Genomic DNA, 24,790 nt, shown 5'->3' with positions numbered 1-24,790 from the left:
ATGATGCAGATGCAGCACAAACACAATATTAACGACATTCAGCGTTCAGTGAAGTTCTCTGACAGTATCACTCAAAACTGAACATTTTTGTCCTTTCAACTATTCTAAATCTACATGTTTATGTTGAATCGCAGAGGCCAATCCCAGCATTTTCACTGTAAATATGCCAGAGTCACTGCAATGTGCTCGTAGTAACCAAAGTTGAGCGTTTAAAATGTGCAAAGCAGTGGTACTGCGCCGCAAGTCAGATTGATGCTATCATATAAACAGCTTAACACATTTATTTTTATAATCAAATCAGCTGTTAAGAAAGTCCCTCTGTCGGCCCCCTGGCTGCAGATTTATGCTGCAATGTGATCTTGTCACGCCGCTCTGCACCTTCTTCACTCAATATGCAATATGATGTTTAGAAGAGGCGTCTTTTTCTTTCTTGAGGTTCTGTTCTGTTTTCATGCTTCACTGGCTTTGGCTCAGCTTTCCAGAGCTTTAAGAACAGTGATGTGACTTGACACCACATGCGCCGATCTACTGTATAGCCACCCAGCGGAACCGAATAGCCGGGGACACTTGGACTGACTCCTGCCAAGTTCTCCTACGTTCTTCCTGTCACAGAACAGCCCAGAGAGTTTTTGGATCCAACTTCTATGCTTGCATGTGTGCGTTTATGAATGCATGCATGCATTGTCGTGTGTGTTCAAGCGTAATAGTGGTTGGGTTTTCCTTCCTGTATATTTGCATATGCTTTAAGTTATCCTTCATAATACCTTTCAAGTCAGCCTTACTGTCTTCCACTACATGCACCACAGCCAAGCACCTCATGAATACTCCTGCAGCAATTAAGGGGAAGCCTATCATCATCATCTGTGCACCTCAGTGATGGCTGCAGAAGAGTACAAAGTTGCATGGAGCTGTAAGTGGAAGCAGACTGCACGGTTCAGAATATGACAGCTTTGAACTTAGTTTCTTTTTTCTTTTCTTGTATTCATTAGATAAGTGAAAAGCAAAAAGCCAGTGATGGAACGCCAGTAACAGCTATGATTTATGTTCTCTGCTGGAAAGAGAAAAGTAGAATTTATGGGTTTCTCATCTGGTCTAATCTTCACTATATTCTGCAAAGCCGAGGCAATGCAGTGAGCTTAGAGGCTGAAAATTGTCCTCTGCTCTCTTTCTCTAGTTAGCTTTTCTTTTTTCGTTCTCTTCCTCTCAATTACTAGCCAACTCTATCACATTTTGTCCTTGTAGTTTGTTCCCTTGCAAGTGTACATATGCTCCAGCACCCATCCATACACACACTGAGGTGCACGCCCTGAAGGTTTCAACTCCTGTAATCACACACATGCAGGTGCTCTTTGCACGCACACACGCACACACTCACCTACAAAAGTGCGAGCTGCTGAGCCCCTCAGCGACACCTTCATTCTCGCACCAATTTTCTCACACTTCTTCATTCTCTGCGTCTTCGCCCCTTTCTTTCTCTCACTGCCTCGCTCGGCACCTCCGCCCTCGTCCACCTCCACGCATAGATCTTTTCTTTTTAGAGTCAAAGCTATAAGCCGGTGGAGTTGTTGATTGCCAAGGTGCTGCACGTCTAATTATGTAACCAACGCAAGGGGTTGTATTGTTTGTGCGAGAGTGAGTGTGTTTGCTCTGCAGCCTATTTGTTTCTCACCCCGCCACTCTCCTCCATTAGCTGTGTCTCTTCTCGTGCGGCAGGGATCAAGTTGTGGCGAGACAATACACCTTTGTTCAGACTTCAGCTGCAATGTTTTGGTGTCAAACGAAGAACATCTGAACACATTCACAATTGGCATTGTTGATATTCATGCACTTTCCACAACATTAGGTATTCATGGCATCCCGCCTGAGCCCTGCACTGGCAATTTAGACCGTAATGTTCAATTTTGATTGACAATGTAAGAGAGGTAAAGAGCTGTATTAATTTAACTAATTGAGTCCATTATTTTGGTATGAAGTGGTGTAGAACTAACGGGCACTAAAAGTTGTTTTACTACGCATAATTATAATATATAATATTATCTCGTGTTGATTGTGAGCATTTGCATATACAGTATTTACAGTAATCTACAGTAATCTAATCTAACTACAAACTGACCAGAATTTCCAGTTAAATTTGACAGAATAGTCCATTTGCACAATAGTAGTGCTTTTGTAAGATTGGAATACTGGATATTTATTTCATTATTTTGAGCATTCTCCGTAAATGTGTCTTCAGCGAGACTAATAGATGATTCGCTTAACTGGAAAAAATAAGATGAAATACAATCTTAATGGGACTGTATGCAGCAGGTTCTGCAACACTGGAACGTACTGCGAGCATCGTATCCCGCCTCTTCCCGATTCGAGCACACCGACGTAACACATGCAAGTGCACGAGTTGTGGGGTTTTTTGTCGCTCTAGACATGAAGTAACTGCCCTATAGTCACTTTTACACTTGTATTACCCACTATAGTAGACATTACAACATAGAATAAGCTATTTATGACATAAATAAGACTCATGTGTGTTGCTATAAATGTGTTCCACTGCTAGGAGAGCAAAGAAGCGGGCGGACAGGAAATAACAGAGTTGAGTTTTACATTGATGTTGGTTACGGCCGCAACAGTGGCCCATGTTTTATTAGGGATTATTGTGCCTATTATGAGATCATTCAAACCTGCAATAAAAGCCTGTTGTCGAGTCCTTATGTGCCTCACGAACATTGTAGTAACATTACTGACACCTAGTGACCAGTGTAGAACGCTCCATATCATTTACAGTGTCTTTGAATGCCTTGTAGTTGTATTTTTAGGCAAAAAATACTTAAAATGAGCATAAATAAGCATATTATTTTACTAATAATAGGCCGTATTCAGCCTTTTATTTTTGACAAATAGATAGAGATAGCGTGAGGCCGTGAAATTCATAGCGCAAAGTGTTGGCGGATTATTGTATGGCCTATCGTAATGGCAACGTGAATGTAAATTGTTGATCCCCTCTGAGACTGCTTTTATGCACCACAGACCGGGAGTGGCATGACATGAACAAAAATGAACTATTTTTATGCAGTTTAATACGTAATTGTGAAAAATATTGCCTTTTTTTGTACATCTGTGTAGGCTCTCAGTCGTACAGGAGTTGTCCATCGAGGAAAAGGCTTCTTGAGACGTCATCTGTACTTCTGTGAAGAATGTGTCGGACGTTTCGCTCCTCATCCGAAGAGCTTCGTCAGCGAACTAATAAGTGCTGGTAGCCTAGGCCTTAAATACAGTAAGAGTGGGCGGAATTGGTGTGCCAACACCCTCCTCCTATTGGTTCGTTACACTAAGCCTGGGCGGAGTAGTGGTATAATCCTATCCTGTTATTAACACCTCCGATAAAAGGGAAGTGTCGCTCCCTGAATAGGGTATGAACGACTCTGATACTGGCTTGTTAGCATCTATTGTTCTGGCTCGGCCCTGCCTTCACCTCATTTGCAAGACTAAGAGCTGTGGGTTTTGGTCTCAGTAACCTGCTGAACACAGGGTCCAAATTAAACCTCAAACCACCATTCCGATTCAATGATGGGTTCTGTTGTTTGACAAAAATAGCTTCCTTTACTCCTCTTTCAAACCATCTGTTTTCTTTGGCCAAAATCTTTACCTCGCTGTCCTGAAAAGAGTGATTGGTAGCTTTCAGGTGTAGATGTACTGCTGATTGAGGACCACTAGCATTGTCCCTGCGATGTTGATAAAGCCTTTTTTGGAGCATTTGCTTAGTTTCCCCAATGTAGTGCTCTTTGCATTCCTCATCTTTACAGTTTTTTGTACAATATATTCTTTTAAACCACTATTTGTAATATGTGCTAGCCAGTGGTGCTGTTGTTATATTTTTTGATTTCCAAAAATGTAATTTGGAGCGAGTCACATACAGTCCCTTTAAGCAGGATAGCATTGGCCCTGTGCAGGTTTAACTAAATTTGTGGTTGGAGTTTATGTTTTGTTTATTCATGAGTGTGCACATGTACTGTAAATGAGGCGTACTCCATCTGGTGTGAGGGTGCAGTGCATGTCAGAGTGCACGACACAGGCTGGAGTGAAGCTTTAATAGGTTTCGTCAGGGTAAAATCACTCTGTGGGTGTTGTCGATGTCTTTTTCTGTCCAGTTGCAGTGTGACAACATCATTTTCTACCCCCTTTTTGCGATTAAAGCGTCAGTTCACATTCCATCCTGACTCTGAAAACTTGAAGCAAACAGGGAAAGCACTGGTTTATGCATCAGCTTGCTGTTAAAAAAAAAAAAAAAAAACTTCACACACTCATTTACTCTATTCGACAGCAAATTTGCACAGAGGAAGAGGAGGAAGGAGAGAGAATAATCAGATGTGGAACAAGAATAGAAAAGAAAACAGTGAGGGAGCTACATTTGCATTTTAACCTCTCATTGAAAACTGCTCCAGAGCGTCCCACTAGTGAACGTACTGAGGCTTGCTGGCAGTGAAAGAAGGAGCCAGCAGAAAGAGATAAAGAAGAGGTGGGCCGGTGTGAAATGGATCAAACAATGGATGTGAGAAAATCATTGCTGTTCTCAACCAAATGCAGGAAAAAGAGAAAAAAGCGGAGGTGGAAGCGGGGGTGTGTGATAACTTTTCAAATGACAGTGTTTTCTACAGTAAGTCACTATATGGTCACTACACTTGCACGATTCAATGAGGATCAAATTTAGCCGTAAATAAGATAATATTGTTCCGATAATTAAGTTCATATGGAGGCGTTAACAGTTGGTTTATTATTGTGGTTGTTGTTTTAGTGGGGTGGAACTGAACGGCATCGTTGAGATAATATTTTGGCTTGGCTTTGCAGCTAAATGAGAGGAGCAACACATTAAAATACCTTTAAGTGTAATTCCACTAAAGAACCAGGGCACTGAAATCCTCAAATGATACTCCAACTTTACTCAAAGGTTTTTTATAAGTTCAATACATGCTTCCACTGTATGGATCGGAAATTGTTATACGCTGTTACAAAATACTATCTATAACCAAAGACACAAATTTCAAAGGATAAATGTTAAAAAATCGGCACAAAAATGATTCCCAAAGCAGAACGACATAGGAACCTGAAGCCAAATGCTTGTTAAGTTATGGAATGTAACCATCATTTTTGGGGAAAATGTGTCCCCTAACTTGGGGAATTTCACAAGATTTCAACACGGCAAGTGTCAGTGGATTAACTCGTATGCATATGATTAGCTTTTTCTTTGTTTTTTGCACCTTTTTGGCAACACTCTTTCAAAAATGGAAGATAAAATAGATAGAGCAACAATTGACAGAGACACTGTATACAGTGTTCCCTCGCCTATCGCTGATTCCCTGTTTCGCACATTTTTTTTGTGCTTCTTTATTTATTTAATTACTTTTATTACAATAATTGTTACTATTATTTTACTTTTTCTTTTTTTTTTTATTCTTCCCTCTCTTGTCTGTCTGCATGGCCCCTTGTTTTCTGCGCCCTGATTGGCTGTAGACCATTGTCAATCAATCTCCTTTGTGCCGTCCTGCCGTGTCTCCTGTGTCATCGCTAGCTAGCTGGCTTGCTAGCTTGTAAATGAATCCTCGGCTCGTCTGCAGAAAAATGTTTAAACCAGAATACAAACACGCTACGGGACAGCGGAACGGCGCCAGGACGAAAAGGCGCGGTCAAAGGAGTGAAATATGCGTGAGTGACGTAATCATTTCTTGTGTTGATCATTAGGGTTGATTAAAATTCAAACAAAGGTTTGAACTTTTTTGAGAGTCTTTAAACAAGAGAAAAAATCTGAGAACATGTTCTTGCCTGTCTGAGAAAAATGTATAAAGTGTATGGTGAGGGATTTTGCAGCCCTAAAACATAATAATTGTAAAAAACAATAAAGTTGGCTACTTCACGGATTTATTTAGGGAACACATCCCCCGCGATAAACAAGGGAACACTGTAATACACCAATAAGTAGAAGACTGCAATGCCACAATAATGGTTGAAGTTTCATAAAATGTTACTGAAGTCTTGGAATGATTTGTCATTTATCCTGGCTCGGGGCTCGGACTGAAGAGCTCCAATGGTTTTGTGTTTGGCTGAGAATTGAAACCAGCGCATAGAGCACGAAATGAAGCAGCATGTATCACAACACTACCAGTGATGTTATGTAATGCAATACATTTCTCCAGTTTGCAAGGCGCAGTTTAAAAAGCGCTAAAGAGTATTTTGTCGCACATCAAGTCAGGAAGTCCCACTGGTTTAGGCGTATGGCTGTCAATCATTCCCTGCTCTTGTGGTCTGCGTTGTGCTGCATAAAAAAGCAACGTTGATGAAGGAATAAGCAATGATCAGACGGCTGGACTGAGAGACTGGCTTTCTTTTTTGATCTCTCTGTGTTTCCTTTTCATCCGCCTTTGTGGAGACACGTTGATGTGGGACGGCAGCAGCACAGAGCGAGCAGCAGCATATACAAACAGGCCCACAATGGCGGTGGCTGCAATTTTCATTCACACAGTTGCTCTGAGAGCATTCTCAGGGTTAGAACATGAAGAGAGCCTCCCAACAAATTTGTATTGCTTTGGGAATGTGTGGTAATTTAAAACACTGGGATAACGTGGCTAGAAACTGCAAAACTCAACCAAACACGGATTTCTGCCAGGGAATCCTTTAATCACCTTTGTTATGTGTGTTTGGGTGGTTTATTTGTTCATAGAAGACACACAGAACAGTGAACTATTCTGTATCTGCCTCCTTCCTTCATATTTCTGGGTGTCTGGAAAGGGTTAATTTGATTTACATTATTTCTTGCAAAATTTGATTCAGTTTTTGGATGTTTTGATTTCAGTCTGACCTTTTTAAATGGAATAATGATGAAAACTGAGGTTCCACTGTACAAAATTTTGCTTGTATACACTAACTAGATACTTCATTAGATACACAACCCAATGGCATCCAATACTGCATCCAATATTTGCTTTAAGGCATTGACAATACTGTTTACACATTTCAGTAGTTCATATCTAATGTCAGATTTCCAAGTTTTGGCTTGCTTGCTGTCAAGATGGCATGGCTCTCATTGTTACCTTAGCAGGTTTATAAATTGAATATTTTCGTAGTTAGAGCATAGAAAACCTTGTTTACGACCTTCTGTATACGGTTTTTAACATTATTAGAGCCCTCTAGACATGAAATAACACCCCTATAGTCACCTTTACACTCGTAAAACCCAATATAGTAGACATAATAAGAATAAATAAGCTATTTAAGACATAAATAAGACTCATGCTCGTGTGTGTTGCTCGTAGTTAGAGCATAGAAAACTTTGTTTACGACCTTCTGTATACGGTTTTTAACATTATTAGAGCCCTCTGGACATGAAATAACACCCCTATAGTCACCTTTACACTCGTAAAACCCAATATAGTAGACATAATAAGAATAAATAAGCTATTTAAGACATAAATAAGACTCATGCTCGTGTGTGTTGCTCGTAGTTAGAGCATAGAAAACTTTGTTTACGACCTTCTGTATACGGTTTTTAACATTATTAGAGCCCTCTGGACATGAAATAACACCCCTATAGTCACCTTTACACTCGTAAAACCCAATATAGTAGACATAATAAGAATAAATAAGCTATTTAAGACATAAATAAGACTCATGCTCGTGTGTGTTGCTCGTAGTTAGAGCATAGAAAACCTTGTTTGCGACCTTCTATATACGGTTTTTAACATTATTAGAGCCCTCTAGACATGAAATAACACCCCTATAGTCACCTTTACACTCGTAAAACCCAATATAGTAGACATAATAAGAATAAATAAGCTATTTAAGACATAATAAGACTCATGCTCGTGTGTGTTGCTATAACTTTGTTCCCTTGGGGAGCTGAGTAAGGGGAGGACAGGAAGTGACAATGGGAATTCAGAGTAGAGTTTCAGCTTGGTGTGCGTTACAGCCACAACAGTAGCCCGTGTTTTTATTACAGATCATTCAAACCTGCAAGAAAAGGTTTTTGTTCCAGCGATCGGCCACATGGTGGCCTAGTGGTTAGCATGTTGGCCACACAGCTTGGAGGTCTGGAAGATGTGGGTTTGTATCTCTGTTTGCATCTCTGTGTCGACTTTTGTGTGGGTTTTCTCCCGGTACTCTGGCTTCCTCCCACATTCCAAAAATATGCATGTTATCCATCCATTCATCCATCCATTCATTTTCTCACTAGGGTCATGGGGGAGCTGGAGCCTATCCCTGCTGACTTTGGATGAGAGACGGCGTACACCCTGGACTGGTCAGCCAGTTTCAGGGCACATATTCACACACACGTTCATACCTATGGGAGTCGCCAATTAACCTAACATGCATGTTTTTGAAACCGGAGTACCCGGAGAAAACCCAAGGAAGATCAAACCCAGATCTTCCTGATCTCCTGCCTGACTGTGTGGCCAACATGCTAACCACTCGGCCACCGCGCAACCTATGCATGTGAAATGCGTGTGAATGTGAGTGCGCGATAGGTTGTTTGTTTATATGTACCCTGTGATTGGCTGGTTGCCAGTCCAGGGTGTACCCCTTCACCTCTTGTCTGAAGTCAGCTGGGATAGGCTCCAGCATAGCCACGCAACCCTAATGAGGACAAGCAGTACAGCAAGTCTGGTGGTTGTGCCTCTCATCAAACATTACCGTAACATTACTGCCACCTAGTGACCAGTGTAGAATACCACATATAATCCACAGCGTCTTTGAATGTGTTACATTTTAGTTCATTCAGCCATTTTTATGCTTGAAAATGCTTAATTTACGCAAAAAATCTGTAACATTTGTTTAAATATGCATTTGCTTTGACTAATACTAGACCGAATTCAACCACAAAACAGCATGATGTTTTTATTTTTGAAAAACCGTGACAGAGTGAAGCCGCGAGAAAGGCCTGCATAGGAAAATAATACCTAACTGACAGTCTTTCAAAAATGATGATTATTTTTGTAAAGTGTTCTGATTGAAGCTCATCAGACACATAGTGCGCACGGATATGAAATACATAAAAATGCGCTAATCTTTCTTCATCATTTGTGATATTTTAGCAGCAAATCGGCTTTGGCGTTATTTCGCATGCATGCTAATTCTTCGGTATTAAAATGTTTTGCTTGTGCATTCAGGCCATTTGCTGATTGTGGATGTGAAGAAGCAGAGATAAATGAGCGACGTTCACCAGAGGTCTCGTTTACCGTGATGCATACTCCTGTCACACTGTTGTACCACAAGCCCCTTTAGTGAAGCTTTGTTGGAGGAAAGGAAATTACTTTCTGTGCCAATTTATAATTCATTTAGATTTGTTAAAGTATTTATCTGGATCATGGCCACTCATGCAGACTGCGGCATACAACCATCACAACCATACTAAAAAATACCAGCCCTCTCTTGCGATCCAGTCGGAAAACGTTCTTCTTCCTCCATTCTACCTGACACAGCCCAATCTGTTTCCCCGTAATTACCACCGGCGAGCACAAAAGTGCAAGGGCAAGCGGTAACATTTCCATCATTATTTACTTGTTTTTATTTTTAGTTTGTGGATTACACAAAACTACACAAGCAATTTCCATGAAACTTTGCGGAAGGGTGACTAATGTGCCGACCATTCGTATCGTGCTGGACTTGGGCAAGATTCCCCCTCCCTCTCCTGGCCCCGACTGGCCTGAGCTCCCACTGTGCATTCAATCCACAGCCCGTTTGCTTGTCCCATCACTTCTACACTTCGGTTTTCTGCAATGTATCCAACTTTGTGGGTTATTTCCAGTCTTATTTCCAGTTATTTTTATTATTTATACTGTGGAAGGTGAAGGCTGTCATGAATTGCTTGCAAGAGCAGCGATCGCATTAATTAAATGATTATTTATTATACACGTGAATGTAGTTGCGCGTGAGTGAGCGCGCTGTGGGTTTAACGTTTGATCCATTTTGACTCTTTGTATTTTATTTATATCATGAATTGTGTCAGTTATCATAAAAAACATGAAAAAGAGCGATCTCATTATAGTACAAAATGTACCAAAATAAAATGTACAGAGGATCTTATTTTTCCTTTTTGCCATTCAAGTAACAGAATGCAAGTGGTAAAGTACACTCCTGATCAAAATCTTAAGACCAGTTGAAAAATTACTAGAATTTGCATTTTGCACATTTGGATCTTAATGAGGTTTTAAGCAGAACTATAATATGCAAAAGCAAGAGGGGGGAGTGACACAAAAAACATTTGGAATTTGTAATTAAAAAAAAAAAAACTTAAATAGGATGTTTATCACCTGATCAAACGTTCAAGACCACAGGCTCACAGGCTATAAAAGCCAAAATCTGCTCAAAATGTTCATTTTCTGTCAGGCATTCACACTGTCATGCCCTCCTGATGGCTAAAGCTAAGAAGCTTTCTCTTTTTGAACGTGGTCGGATTGTCGAGCTGCATAAGCAAGGCCTCTCGCAGCGTTCCGTTGCTGCCGAGGTTGGGTGCAGTAAAACAGCCATTCTACATTTTTTGAGAGATCCTGAGCATTATGGGACAAAAAAAAATCACACCTGCACTGACTGGCTGTCCATGAAGACACAGGGCGGTCTTCGACCCAAATTAAGGCCCTCACTAATAATAACCATCAGACGGCATCTGTGGGAAAAGGGTTTAAAAAAACAAATTCAAAGACCTCGTGTCCTTCAACAGCACAAAACTGCCCGTTTAGAATTTGCCAGGGAGCATCAAACATGGGACATTGCAAGTTTTATTCTCTGATGAGAAAAAATGTAACCTTGACGGTCCAGATGGCTTCCAACGTTCCTGGCATGACAAGGAGATCCCACCTGAGATGTTTTCTACCCGGCACAGTGGAGGGGGGGTCCATCATGATCTGGGGTGCTTTTTCATTCTTGGAACACTGGAGCTTCAGGTGGTGCAGGGGATGCTGACGTGCAGATGTTGCAGCGGGCATCCCTCATGACTGAGGGCCCTCGTCTGTGTGGTAACAGCTCGGCTTTTCAACGCTGCAGTTCACAACGCTCGCTTGATGAAGAACTTCTTCAGGGAGAATAACATCACTCTTTTGGACCATCCTGCATGTTCCCTTGGTTTAAATCCCATAGGGAACATTTGGGGATGGATGGCAAGGGAAGTTTATAAAAATGGCCATCAGTTCCAGACAGTCGATGCCCTTCGTGAAGCCATCTTCACCACTTGGAGCAATGTTCCCACTAGCCTCCTGGAAACACTCGCATCAAGCATGCCCAAAGCCATTTTTGAAGTGATTAACAAGAACGGTGGAGCTACTCATTACTCAGTCCTACTGAGAACATTTTTTGTTCTGATTTGGAGAGTTTTCTGTTATTTTTTGAGCGATGGTCTTAAACTTTTGATCATCTGATAAACAGCCTATTTCAGTTTAATTGTTGTTTTCAATAAATTACTTTTTCAAAGTGCTTTTTGTCTCACTCCCCCTTCTTGCTTTTGCATATCATAGCTCTACTTAAAACCTCATTAAGATCCAAATGTGCAACATGCAAATTCTAGCAATTTTTCAACTGGTCTTAAGATGTTGATCAGGTCTGTATATTCCTAATGTCTTACATTCTCATTTGGCTTTCCATTCATCACATCGAGGCCACAGTGACTGAAAGTATGCATAAGAGTTAAGTTGACATGAGTACAGTACAAGAGACTGTGTGTTCTTTTAAAAATATGTCGAAAATTAAACACAATACCGACGGCATTTTGCATGTTATTATTCTGCTAAATCTGGTAAGGACAGTATTATGTTGCAGGGATGGGTGGTGCTACTTTCTCAGATATTTTGTACACTTTATTCATCTCTAAGAGAAGTTCACAATTCTAGAGCTTGAAATACAATATTGCAGCAGTGGAAGAAATGCCGGAGGGCATAAGTAAAGTTCAGTTGAGGTTACAAGAGCACACACTCTGAAATAGCCACTCTGACCTAGTTTAATGTGTAGAAAAAGTAGTACACACTGCATACTAGTATTATATGTTACACTGATTGTACATGATGTGCACTGCAGACCCATTTAGCATAGCTACCATTCTGTGTATAACTTTATAATAAATTCAAGTGTTTGATGTTGACTTAACGGTTGTAGTATTCGCCTCATTTTTACTGTATAGTAATATACAGACGATATTATACACAATAGCATATTTTTCAAAATTAAATGTGTAAACCGTTTTGTGTAAACCAAAAAGCACACGCAGTGAAACATGTATTGGAACAGAATGGCAGTCAATATCATGTCAGCTACGTGAACCGCTATGTGAACCACCAATGTTGCCATTAATCCCGTTAAGCCGAGTGACTTCACTGATGGCAAACATGTCACATACAGTAGGGACTCAAAGTAGATCACACACTTTGAGAGGTGAAGTGGAGCCATTTGACTGACAGATGAACACATCTTGTGTGTGGTAAAAATAACTTGCAGTCTTGCACTAGCTGATTCCAGTTCCATTAGTCACATTAAGGCTGTTCTCTCTCTGCGGTCTGCAGAGGTTCTGCCGGTGGGCGGGGGTGAGCGCCCTTTTGCAACAAATGCTCTAAAATATATCTGTTACTCCAATGGTTGCAGCTAGCATGGACTCATGTTGGCATTGTAATCATTCCCTGCAAAATGACATTTTTGCAGCACTGAGGTTTTTCATCTTTCGGACAAGGTGATTAAGGATGCTTTTTTACAGTAGAACTCTACTTTTCGCAGCGGGTTCCGTTCCAGACTTACCAGCAAATGGCAAAGAAATTAATACTTGAAATGCACTTGCATCCACATTTATTAAATGTATTTTAAAGTATAAATTGTATTGGGTCTATGTAAAATGATTGATGAGCAGATGTTTTAGCAGCACAAAATTTTGGGCCTTTGTACAAAAGCCTGCTGAAAAATATGCATATTTATTCAAACTGTATGTATTTTTTGCCTAAATTAAACATTGTCAAGCATAAAAATGACTAAATGAACTAAAATACCAATACAGGGCATTAAGAAGATGCATTCAAATTGTGAATGTAGTGTTGGTCACTAAGTGTCAGTAATTGTCAATTGAGACAAGCAGCAGACTTGATCCCTGGAACAACAGGCTTTTATTGTCTCACAACAGTCACATTAAGAATAACAGAATAATAATAATCATAATAAAGGCACGGGCTACTGTTGCAGCCGTAATCCACGATAAGCTAAAACTCAACTCTGAGCCCCCGACGTCACTTCCTGTCCTCTACACACCCGGAACACACGAGCATGAGTTTTATTTATGTCTAAATGGCTTATTTTCTGTGATTATATGTACTATAGTGGGTAATACGAGTGTAAAGGTGACTATATGGGTGTTATTCCATGTTTAGAGAGTTGTAATAATGTTAGGTCATAGACAGGTTTTCAATGTCATAACTACAAAAATATTCCTGTCACGTCTAGGCTTTGGCATTATGGCGATGACCCCAGGATGCAGAAAGCAGGAACCAATTGCAGGAAAAGTGTATCTTTTAATAATAGCCGCAGTGCAGCGGCGGGAACTCAAGATGGACAGGTTTGCAGTAGCGTGTCAGGCTTTCACAAACAATGCAACGACAAACTAAGGTGCACGTACCTGAACTAAATAGAAGGAGAAGTCAAATTAGCAGCAGGTGCGGGTGATAAAGGAAAAAGCAAAGCAGGCGGACACAAACCAGGCAAAACAGGAAGAGCTACCAAAATAAGAGCGTAAAACAGGAACTAAGGGCACAAAAGTGGAAACAAGCTACACTGTCACGGAGGCTAACTCGTGGACTGTGACAATTCCATTCATAAAGAAGGAATCCTGCTTCGTGGAAATTGACTCATCACAGTTGGGTCTGGAACCAGTTAACCAATAAAACGAGGGATTACTCGTACATAACTTTCTCCCACGCTGCCAAAGAAATGTCACCTTATACTCGTTCCCAAATGTTGGCGCTGTGTGTGAATCTATAAAGATGATGTATACTGTATATTAGTTTCACTTTCACTTTGCCTCACGTAACTTGGTGCGTTTAGGAACCGCTGAACAAAGTGCGACATCTCAATGCTTGGTGAAAAAGCATGATCCTTGAAGCGTAAAGTCGTAGTACATGTATACGGTACGCCTGTATTATCATATTTATAAATTGTTACCCACTTAGGGCGAATGAGATGTGTTTTCTGTGAAAAAAACGGCCATTAAAAAGTTGTTGGACCAAAAATCTGTGGATTTGTAGGGTCTTAAATGCAGAATTCCGAATATGCGGCGAGCCACTGTAACTGTTTATCTTGTGTTTCTGCTGGCAGATTTCCATGAGCGTGTATGCTGACAGGTCTGTTGTGTCCCATGGTCTGTTTGATAGATTTGAGCCAGTGATGTGACTCCTGCAGAGAACCGCAACACCCGGAGCGCCCCAACTTCAATATTCATGCTATCACCTATAATCCACTTACGATTCAGTCAATAGACAGTATATATAAGAGCAGAGAGCAGCAGCAGTCAGCTGCAGCATGTAAAACAGAGTAAGTTGTGACAATAGCAGAGAAGGAATATTATGAAGGCAGCCTTGCTTGCTTCCCCTGGAGACTTCCATGGAGTGCTTTCTCACTGTGATAATGAAATGACCTGGCCTGCACTGCTGCTCCACTCTCTCTCTCTCTCGCTCTCTCTCTCTCTCTCTCTTTCAAAAACACATCTGCTAGACACGGGTGAAAATGAGAAAATCCCACCTCCTGTCCAAAGTTTCGCGAAGCTTACTTTCAGTATGCTTTGATAGTGTGTGACTATGCACTCGGTGTCCTTGTGAATGATGTGTATTACTGCGTTAGTGGGTGGATGCAAACAGCAAAACTATTTAACAGCACATTTGACAGAAAAAGTTACTCTCGAACCTAATTGTGGTTTGCACACACACTAAATTCAATACAGCAGCAGAACTCAGATCAAGGACTTACAGTAATTGTTCCCCATTTCAAGGCAGACCCCATATTCTATAATCCCACATTGTTTGGAGCTAATCATCTGGGCCTTGCTGGCCCTACTAGACTGATTCAGAAGAATGACTCACCAGTTTGATACAGTGCAGACTGCATGCACACCATGTATTCCCTCAGCTTCTAGTTAGCAGGGAATCTATGGCAGCACTGAGGCAGAGCGCTGTCATTGAGTTACATAATCAACAGAGGAGTGAAGCGCGCGTCTGCGTGCGCGCGCGCACGCATTTGTGAAGCCGCAGTTCTTTTTGAGCTGTCGATCAAGCGCAGCTCCAAGGCCGCTCGAACACAAGGCTGCTGAGCTGGACTTTCGGCAACAATGGAGCTCAGCTTGCCTGTGTGCGTCCATGTGTGCAGCTTGCTAGGCATGTGCATGAATGCAAAGGTTGTTGCACATGCATAAGGCAAGAGGAGAGAACATGCGAGGCATAAGGCGTGCGGCTTGAGAGATGTGCCAATTTTCCTGTGCGTATAGAAATATTTACATATTATATGTTTGCTCACATGCTTGGATGCATCAGCCCATTTGTGATTTTCCACTTTTGGCTTACGTGTGTAAGCACGCATATGTACTCATGTAAGCTTCTTTTGCATGTGTTCATATGTTTGTGCATGGACGTGTGCATCTGTTCTCACCCTGGCCTGAGGATTTGCATGGTTCTCGTCGGTTGTGCTGCTCAATGGTGCCATCTGGCTTCAGCTAGCACCATTGCAGTCATCCTGCGGGAGCGATCAGTGCAAGTCAGCGTCCACGTTTAACAACTGTTTTGGGATCAGTTGTCCAGTGGGCTGGTGCTCACTCTCCCTGTATTATGGGCAGGATGATAAAACTGACCTTGAAGCAGTTTATGGTGCTGAGATAATGGTAGCAAGGCCATGAAACACCACTCAGCTTTCAGTGGCAAAAGAAAATAATAGTTGAACCACTTAACATTGTTTTCAACTGTATGTAAAACTTTATGAGTAAAGAGCGGAAGTGTTGCTGCTCGTGTAAAGAGTAATGATAAAATAAAGGGATTCCATGGTCCGATTCATTCTTGGAAGTCACGCTACTGGATTCTGAATTAAATTAAGATTCAACTGTTGAAGACAAAACGTCGCATGTTGTATGAAGACCAGCTTGTATTTAAAACCAGTGCAAGTGGAACACAATTAGGTCATATTGAGGCCAGATCATTGGTATGGGTCACGGTAAAAGCACTCATATGTATGCAGGCTTATGGCCCCCCTGGGAGCTCCACGTTGACCTTGTCCCACACGCTGATCTATGTCCTCATCTCCCCCATTGTCCTCTCTCTTCATTCCACCCACTGTCTCTCCTCTTTCTCCTCTTCATCATTACTTTCCGTACCACCGCTTACAATTAGTTTGCTTCCTGTCTCCCATCACCCCTCTTATGATCACTTTCTTTCCCATCCAGTTCTTTGACACTTTTTTAACTTACTCCCTCCGATCGTGTTCTCTTTACCCCCTCTTGTTCGTTTTCCATATCAACAGCCAGTCTGATAAATAATGCATCACAGCGCATTAAAAACTTTAGACGGGTTCTCTTGGCTGTTAAACAGAGGGAGGAGATGTGGAAGAGGACGGTTAGCTCTATTTTAAATAAATGTTATGATGAATGATGTGATTTAATATTAGTCAGAGAGTGACAAAAGGAAGGGGTGAAGGTCCAAGCATTAATTGTGTTTGTATCGTGACACGGTGTCCTCCGCGGCCCAAGGCTTGGGCTTTGTTGAATCATCTGAACCATTCATTACAATGATGAGTGTATCAGCAAACTCAAAAGAAAAGATTTAATGACATTTAACAAAACACTGATGCTGCATCACACAGAACCTTGACCTTTACCTCCCTCCTCCCACTTCAACATCAACCGCCCCTTTCTCCCTTTCTGCATCCTCTGCTCTGCTCTCGTCTCACCCCACGTCTCGCCATTCCTCCCGGCAGCATAGCGATTGGCATTATTAAAAATTGATTGGAGGCGAGCGTTTAGCTGGGTGCTGAGGCGAAGAGGGAATGTTTGACAGGCAGGAGTAAAATGACAGGAGGGCCGACACTGTGGAAAGGTCTCACTGGGGGACAGACTTTATGTGTTTATGTGTGTGCGTGTCTGGTGTGTGTGTGTGTGTGTGTCTGCCTATTTCTTTGATCCCATTTTTCTTCTTGAGCGACTTAGGAGTTTGATAACTCATAATCGCTGTGATCCCACTATGTGAACTTATAATATTATAGATGTGCTTGTTTTATACATTCTTATCAGGCAAAAAATGCATCATGAAGAGGAAATTTTGCGGCTTCAAAAATGTATTAATTAGTAAATCATGCTGTTTTGTGTTTAAATATGGCCTATTATGAGCAAAAACAAATTTAAGCAAATGTTGCGTATTTTTTGCCAAAATTAAGCATTTTCAAACATAAACTGAACACAGGACGCGTTGTGATGATTTGTAGTAATCTATACTGGTCAGTAGGTGTCAGTAATGTTCGGTGAAACACACAAGCACCAGATCTGATTGCCGGAACAACAGGCTTTTATTGCAGAACAATAATCCCTAACATGGGCTACTATTGCAGCCGTAACCCACGCCAAGCTAAAGCTCAACTGTGACGTCACTTCCTGTCCACCCCCCACTCAGCGCCCTGAGTACCGGAACATATGTACAGCAACACTCATGAGCACGAGTCTTCTTTATGTCTTAAATGGCTTAATTTCTGTTATAATGTCTACTATATTGGGTAATACCTGCGATTGGATTGCAGCCAGTCCACGGTGTACCCCACCTCTCACCCAAAGTCAGCCTGGATAGGCTCCAGCATACCCCCACGACCCGAGTGAGGACAAGTGGCATAGAAAATGAATGGATGGATGGATGGGTAGTTGGTAATACAAATGTAAAGGTGACTATATATAGAGAGGGCTCTAATAATGTTAAAAAACATATTTAGAAAGTGCTAAACAGGTTTTCTATGCTCTTACTACGAATAAAATTCACTTATAAATAAGAAATCTTACTCAGCGGAAATTCAGTTATTAACAACGATAAACGAGGGATTACTGTAAAAGTCGCACTGGACTATAAGTCACATTTAGAAATTTATTTCACAAAATTCAAGACCAAGAACAGACATTTAATCTGGAAAGGAAAGTTATTCAACAACTCAATAGCACACAGAAAAACAGGCTGAATAGGTGTCCGGTTGGTTAACTTAAGACATTAGCAGTTATCCAGCTACACAGTAGCATAAAGAACATACAACAAGCCAGCGAGTCTAACAAGCAAGTTCACCAAGCTCTCAATCTCATCCCACATAACTGAATCCATTGAATTTTTTATCCTCTGTGGTACCTTTTTTGCCTCTGTGTTGCTTCAGAACAACTCTGGAAGAAGATGAAGTGATGTTTCCTCTTTTGCGGGACTGTTGTCGGACTCAGCATCAGTTTCAGTTTAATCGATTTTGATATATACGTTGAACCTGACTTTCAGTCGCAGCACCAGCCAAACGATGAAAGAAAGTGCGACTTATAGTCCGGAAAATACGGTAAACTACAATGGGACTAAATACAACACCTACAACTCCATCAACGCTTCGAAACATACCCTAAAGGTTGCACCTCAATTTGTCATTTACAATGATGCAATATTCACTGAGAAAGAAAGAACAATGTCAAAAAATGCCACATCTGCAATGTTAACAAAAAGAAAAGTGTAGGCTCTACATCCAAATCTATTACGTTATTCCTTGATCAACTCCTTTGCAAAGATTCAAGGAAATTGGATGAGAGGTTTTTGTGCAATCCTGCTAAATGGATTGTGAAAACGTAACCTCCTTAGCAGAGGTAATGAGTACCCTCTCTGACAGTGTCAATCAAAAGTAGACATTATTATCTCTGCAAAGGCATATTTGGGATACAGCTATTGCATTGTATCTCATTAGATTGTGCAGGTGTGATTACCCAAAACTGGCAGAAGCCCTCACAGTGATGATACTCACGACAGCTCGGTTGACCAAGAGTTACCTCTCTACGAGCCTTCTTGCATCCCGTTCTATCAATCCCTTCATCCCTCAGCTCATCCCTCTTTCCAACCCTCCCCTGCCTTTCATCTCAGATCAAATAATATTTGCAACCCATATTCCCTACCAACTATTCCCCCAATGGCTATAAGTGCTACAGCTTTGGAGATTTTTAATACACTTTACCAGCAATTTGGCTGAGTGATTCTAAAAGTTATTTTTGGGTGTGATGGGGAAAAACGGAAAATGTGTGCCAATACATGATTTCATACTGCTAACTGGTTCATTTCTTCTCTCTCCCCGTCTTCCCCTTTTTTCTCCCAGATGAACAGACCAATCCAGGTGAAGCCAGCCGACAGTGAGAGTCGAGGAGGTAGTGTATTTCCTTCCTTGCTTTCCTGCCTTTCTTTGCTACTTTCTGCCTTTATTCTGACCCCACAAACATGCTGCCTGTGCATATCAGCCTCACCATTATTTGTCCCATTACACAATGGCCTGTACCTCAACGCAGGCTGACAGCGCAGCCTGGCCAGACCCTCTAGAATTCAGAACACATTATGTAAACAGAGCCTGTCCTCGCCAATGTTGGCCAGCGTGGCCTCCAGCTCCTCTCTTGGAGTTTCATCATATGCAAGGATGCATGCACAAGCACACACATATACACATACACGCATGTGTGCCTTGTTAAGCTTAGAGGAGGGGGAACAGGTCACGTCTTTTTGTCCTTCAGTGGCGCTCTCTTCAAATCCTAGTTTACAAACATAGTACATGGTGACCCATCTATACACCCGTGGGGCGGGGGGGCTAGCTTAATTTTTGCATCAAGCAATGAACTTGTGATTGAGATATGTCTTGTGCGCTTGACAGACGTCATTGAACAGCTTTCAAACCTTGCAGAGAAATTGTTTAAGGACAATAAAACAAGCAGACAAAAATGAAGAATTACAGCGTGTGATGGATTGGAAAAACAAAGTTGGACGTCATCTGCTATTCGGCTTGTTGCATTTCCAAGTCTGATTGATGGAGCAGGAGGGACAGGTGGCGATCGCACTTCTACACTTTTGCTTCTGTTTTTGAGTCGAGCTCCCCCACCCCCACCCCCCCAATCCTCCTCATCGATTTCCCTTGTTTATTTGTCTTGTTTATTACTCTGGGAGGTATGCAAACTCCAACACATTCTCAATTACGAGTCGTCTGAAAGGAACAAGTAAAGATTTTTCTAATAAATGCAGTCAAATTGATAAAAAGCGTGATACTCCGTCTGAATTGTGAATTGGTAGAGGTGCAAAGTAATTCTGAAAGAAGACAGCAATTGACAGTGTCAAATTGTAGATTGTGTTATGCAGATTACAACTATTTTTATGACTGTTGGGTGATATTGGTAATCCTCCTGCCTGGAGTAACAAAGAGGGAAATAAATGAGAGTTTTTGTCATGCCGTGCAGCCTGGGTGTGCTTGAGGAGAGAGCGAGAAAGAGCTTTGCATCAAGACTCTTAAGTCTTCCTGGTGTATATTGATTTGCTCTCCGGCCGAATATGTGTGTGTAAATGTGTGTGAGCGTGTGTTAACAGCCCTTTTCCAAAGAAAGATGTAATGTTTATTGGTGCCTTCCCTAGGGAACTGACGGCTTTGGCCATCAATGAACGTGTGCGCAGTGTGTGTATGTGTGAGAGAGTGTAAGAAGAGAGGCAAACATTTCAAGACGTGTGTGCATATATGTGTGCGTCTTGCACACCCCGCTCTTGTAAACACCCCCCCCCCCCCCCCCCGTCCCCTCCACCTCCCCCCGGTGCAAGGCCAGAGCTCAGATTAGTCTTGTTGACTCGGCAAGGACACCCTGTCAGGCACAGGCTGTGGGGAACGGACCGTGAGCACGCCGGCACGCACGCACGCACACACCTACACGCACGTTAATTCGCAGGGCGCACTCAGAGGCAATTGCACCAAGGCTCATTAATTTCCCAACATATACATCCATTTCCACAAAGCTCGGATTCTAGAATGTAACATTAGAACAGACTGGCTGACGCACAACCCATCTGCTCGTGTTGTGTACTAACACACTTTCACCGTCTGCCTCCTGACTTTCCTCAAACACTCATTCATTGACTCAATCACATGGTTTGGTTATATCCATGTGCCAAAGACAAAACTCACAATACTCGCATTTTATTTGTCTAAAAATGAATCAGTAAAAGTGTTAGTAATGCATCAAGTCGACGGACTGGTAATGCTGTCAAATGTTAGCACAATTATTGAAGGATAGCATGTGATGTGTTTATAAATTGGAAATGATAGCGTGTTATGAAGCAAGTCACTTGTACTGCGTAGACATTTGACTAAAGTTGTGTGTAGCAGCCATATGTGATGTATTTGTTTCGCTTAGCAACTAGACATGTTGTTTATAACAAACAAGCGCTGGCATCCCGTCTATGCACATTTGACAGTCATAATGTGTTGCTCAATATAAATTATTCCCCCGGAAAGGCTAATTTGGAATGTAACTTGAATTTCAATTAAATGTTAATCACATCCTGACCTGAGGACAAACACATCTGGTCGGCTTAATGCCTGCGCACAAAGCCTCCACACTCTTGCAGCTGTTTGCTTTGTGTTTAAAACATGCCACAGTACAGTTTGAGTCCACACAGTCTATTGGCTTTTGCCATTACCTCCATTTTTACAATTTTAGCGTTCCCATTGTACATATAACCTGACGAGATGGAATACAGTGGATCCCTACACAGACGCGCTTCAGTCGGCCTCCCAAATTTGCAGATTTATAGTAAAAAAAAATGTTTTTTTTTTCTAAAAATAGGCATCATTTAACTCGCCCTAAGACGATAGTAGTTTACAACATGTGATAATACAGTATACATGTATCATTGTTTCAACAAAAAAAAAAAGCCCACAATTTTTACATGTTTGTCTTTTTGCTTCACTGATAATGTTTTTTCATCAAGCGTTGAGATTTCACACTTTGTTCGGCGGTCATTGAATGCACCATAGTTGCCGTGAAACGCAAAAGTGAAACGTATATCTAAGATCATCTTACATTACCATTCATTAGTGGTGAGTACCTGTACATTTACAATGTGTTTAATAAGTGTGTGAGGCATATTGACGAGAGGCGAGAGAGGGTTCTGAAGCTGACTGTAATCTAATAATTGCAACAGTCAATGTTATTGCAAATGTTGATCTGCTATTGGAGAATATCAATGTCAAACGAGCAGTAGGGCTTGGAGGGGTGTCAAAAATAGATATTTTTATGGGCCTCCATGAAAACCGGGGATCTTCTGTACCCTCAACTTGTTATACTCTCATGAACATGGTGAAGCTTTTGCAGCAGGAGGCGTGCAGTTTGTGTCAGTAACCAAAACTGAACGCAAAATAATGTGAGGCATCTATTAAACAGGGAAGTGGAATTGTTTTTTTAAATCTAATTAGCAGCAAAAGTGGAGGTCTTGGAATTTGCTGGGATTGTGAATGAATAAGACAGCCTTCAAGATAATTAATGCAGTACATCGTCTCATATTAACAAAGCAATAACTCTTGTAAAAAAAAAAAAAGCACAGTATGATGTCAAGCAGTACGTTTCAGCTCATATCACCACGTTTCGGTTCAGAGCAGGCAAACCTTGATCAGCCTTGCTGCATCAGCTAAGGGTGACATCATATCATACCGGTCAGACTGTGTGTAATTTGCCTGTTAATTGAACAAAGAAGATAAACATGACGTGGTACAGTGCGGTGTGTTGTAAATATCGTGTAAGGAGGTATTTTGGAGTGTGAAGATTACCCTACACACGTTTACCTTACCCCAATACTCTTACTATTACTCCAAAAGATAAGTACCAAAAAGCTTCTTGTAGGATAATTTGGTGCTTATTGCAGTATACAATTAAAACACATGCTAACTGTAAACAAGGCATATAATTGAAAATATTTTCCACCACACACAAAAACAATAGGAATGCTGTGCCGAAATATATCGCCATATATCGCCACAAAAATACAATGTTGCTATAATTTCCAAGCCGTTAAAAACATTATTTGAATACAAGGATTTAGTTAAATTCTTAGTATTAGTCGTACGGTGGCCATATTTTGATGACTGAAAACCAGCACACTTGGCAAGGCAATGAGATACTCAAATGATACTGGAAGTTTACTCAAAGATACTTTATAATTTCAGTGCATTTTAAGTGTGCCTTTACTACTGTTATCCATCCGTCCGTCTTCAACGCCGCTGATCCTCACGAGGCTCGCGGGGGTATGCTGGAGCGTATCCCGGCTGACTTGGCCTGGTCGCCAGTCGATCTCAGTGCTATTGTTATATTACAAAATACTACCTCTAACCAAGACACCCATTCCAAAGGAAGAATGTTCAAAAACCGTCATAAAAATTATTACACAAACAGATCGACACAGGAACATGAGGTCAAATGCTTGTTAAGTTTTGTAATGTCATATTTTAGGGGAAAATGCGCCCTCTAAAGCTGTAAGAACTCGGAATTTTAACCGCCGTCGTGCGTGACGTCCCCGTTTTACGAGGATTAACCGCGTGCGTATGTTGTGCTTTTCCTTTGGCTTTTTGGCAACACTAATTCAAAAAGCCGCCCACACGGCAGCCTCTAAGGGATTACGTCACATGCAGCAGAGTGCCCTAATGCCGCTCAATTTAATGAAAAACAATGAAAACCAGGACATTTTCATCACAAAAAAAAACAGGTCAGCCAGGACAGGACGTGAAAAATAGGACATGTCCTGGGAAAATAGAATGTTTGGTCACCCTAGTAGTATGTTTAAAGCTTTTAGTTCACTACCTTTACAAGGTCTGAAACCATATTCAATTCTAGCAAGAACAGTCTAATTTATTTTCAAAAAATACACAAGTCTCAAAAATCATCTTTGATCTTCTGATTGTGAAACTTTACCTTTTAGAAGACAGAAAACTTTTTGTGGGCATGCTCAACAAGCAACAGTCCGAAGATGACGTGCGGCGCCTCTTTGAGTCGTTCGGCAGCATCGAGGAGTGCACTATCCTGCGAGGTCCTGATGGAAACAGTAAAGGTGAGTTTCTAGCTATTTATGACTTGAGGTCAGCAGGGTTCTGTCACAGGCTACTGAGCAGAAAGGATTTGGCCTTTCAGAGTTGGTGACTTTGCAAAGTTCTCCTTAAGCACCCCGCGTTGAGTCACGTCAAAGCAAAGTTATTGGTCAGTGAGAGGTTACGTCAGATTTATTTTTTTGGACAATTCCAACAGTAAATGTCATTAGTGAGCTTTGTCCATTGAGAGCAGAAATATCAAGCACCAAGTCATTGTAGATGAACCCCATTAACCTTCCACGTCAACCCGCATGGAGAAAAAGACAAACTAAGTCAACCTCCCTAACAGCCATCAGGCCGTGTGTCATGCCAGTAAAATGGCCTTTCTGAATGTTGTCAGAGTGCCACAGTGCTTGAAGTTATCACGGGGCTTAGCGGCCAACACTGTGGCCTGTCGATAACTAAGCCTGATGATTACAGTGGGCTTGATCGTTCTGATGCTCCCATGAAGCTCCATTAACAAGACTCCATCAGCCAGCGTAAGTGGGCTTTAGCTCGATAATTACTGGCAACTTGATCATTCAAATTCATCAACGGGCCTTGTCAATATTAAGCGACGCTGCAACGCTGTGGCATTTTAAGCCCCCATCCGAGGATCTCAAAGTTGTTAACGGTATCGGAGTGCCATGTTTAGCCTGCTTATTGAGCGCTGAGCCTCCTT

General features: G+C 41.5%; 1 protein-coding gene across 4 annotated transcripts in view; it reads left to right on the top strand.

Annotated features, from left to right (window-relative positions):
* The window catches only part of celf4 (CUGBP, Elav-like family member 4), a 117,120-nt gene that overhangs the window by 69,699 nt on the left and 22,631 nt on the right, over positions 1-24,790 (top strand). For 3 of the 4 annotated variants that reach the window (XM_054784615.1, XM_054784617.1, XM_054784613.1), the window contains exons 3-4: positions 19,345-19,393; positions 23,964-24,092. In XM_054784615.1, the coding sequence (XP_054640590.1) occupies positions 19,345-19,393; positions 23,964-24,092 (178 nt within the window). The remainder of the gene's footprint in view (positions 1-19,344; positions 19,394-23,963; positions 24,093-24,790) is intronic. The other variant, XM_054784616.1, reaches the window with a different exon arrangement.

Source organism: Dunckerocampus dactyliophorus, chromosome 8 (genome assembly GCF_027744805.1).
Source record: "Dunckerocampus dactyliophorus isolate RoL2022-P2 chromosome 8, RoL_Ddac_1.1, whole genome shotgun sequence".
Taxonomy (NCBI): domain Eukaryota; kingdom Metazoa; phylum Chordata; class Actinopteri; order Syngnathiformes; family Syngnathidae; genus Dunckerocampus; species Dunckerocampus dactyliophorus.
The sequence above is the reverse complement of the archived record's forward strand: the minus strand, read 5'-3'. Positions and strand labels throughout refer to the sequence as shown.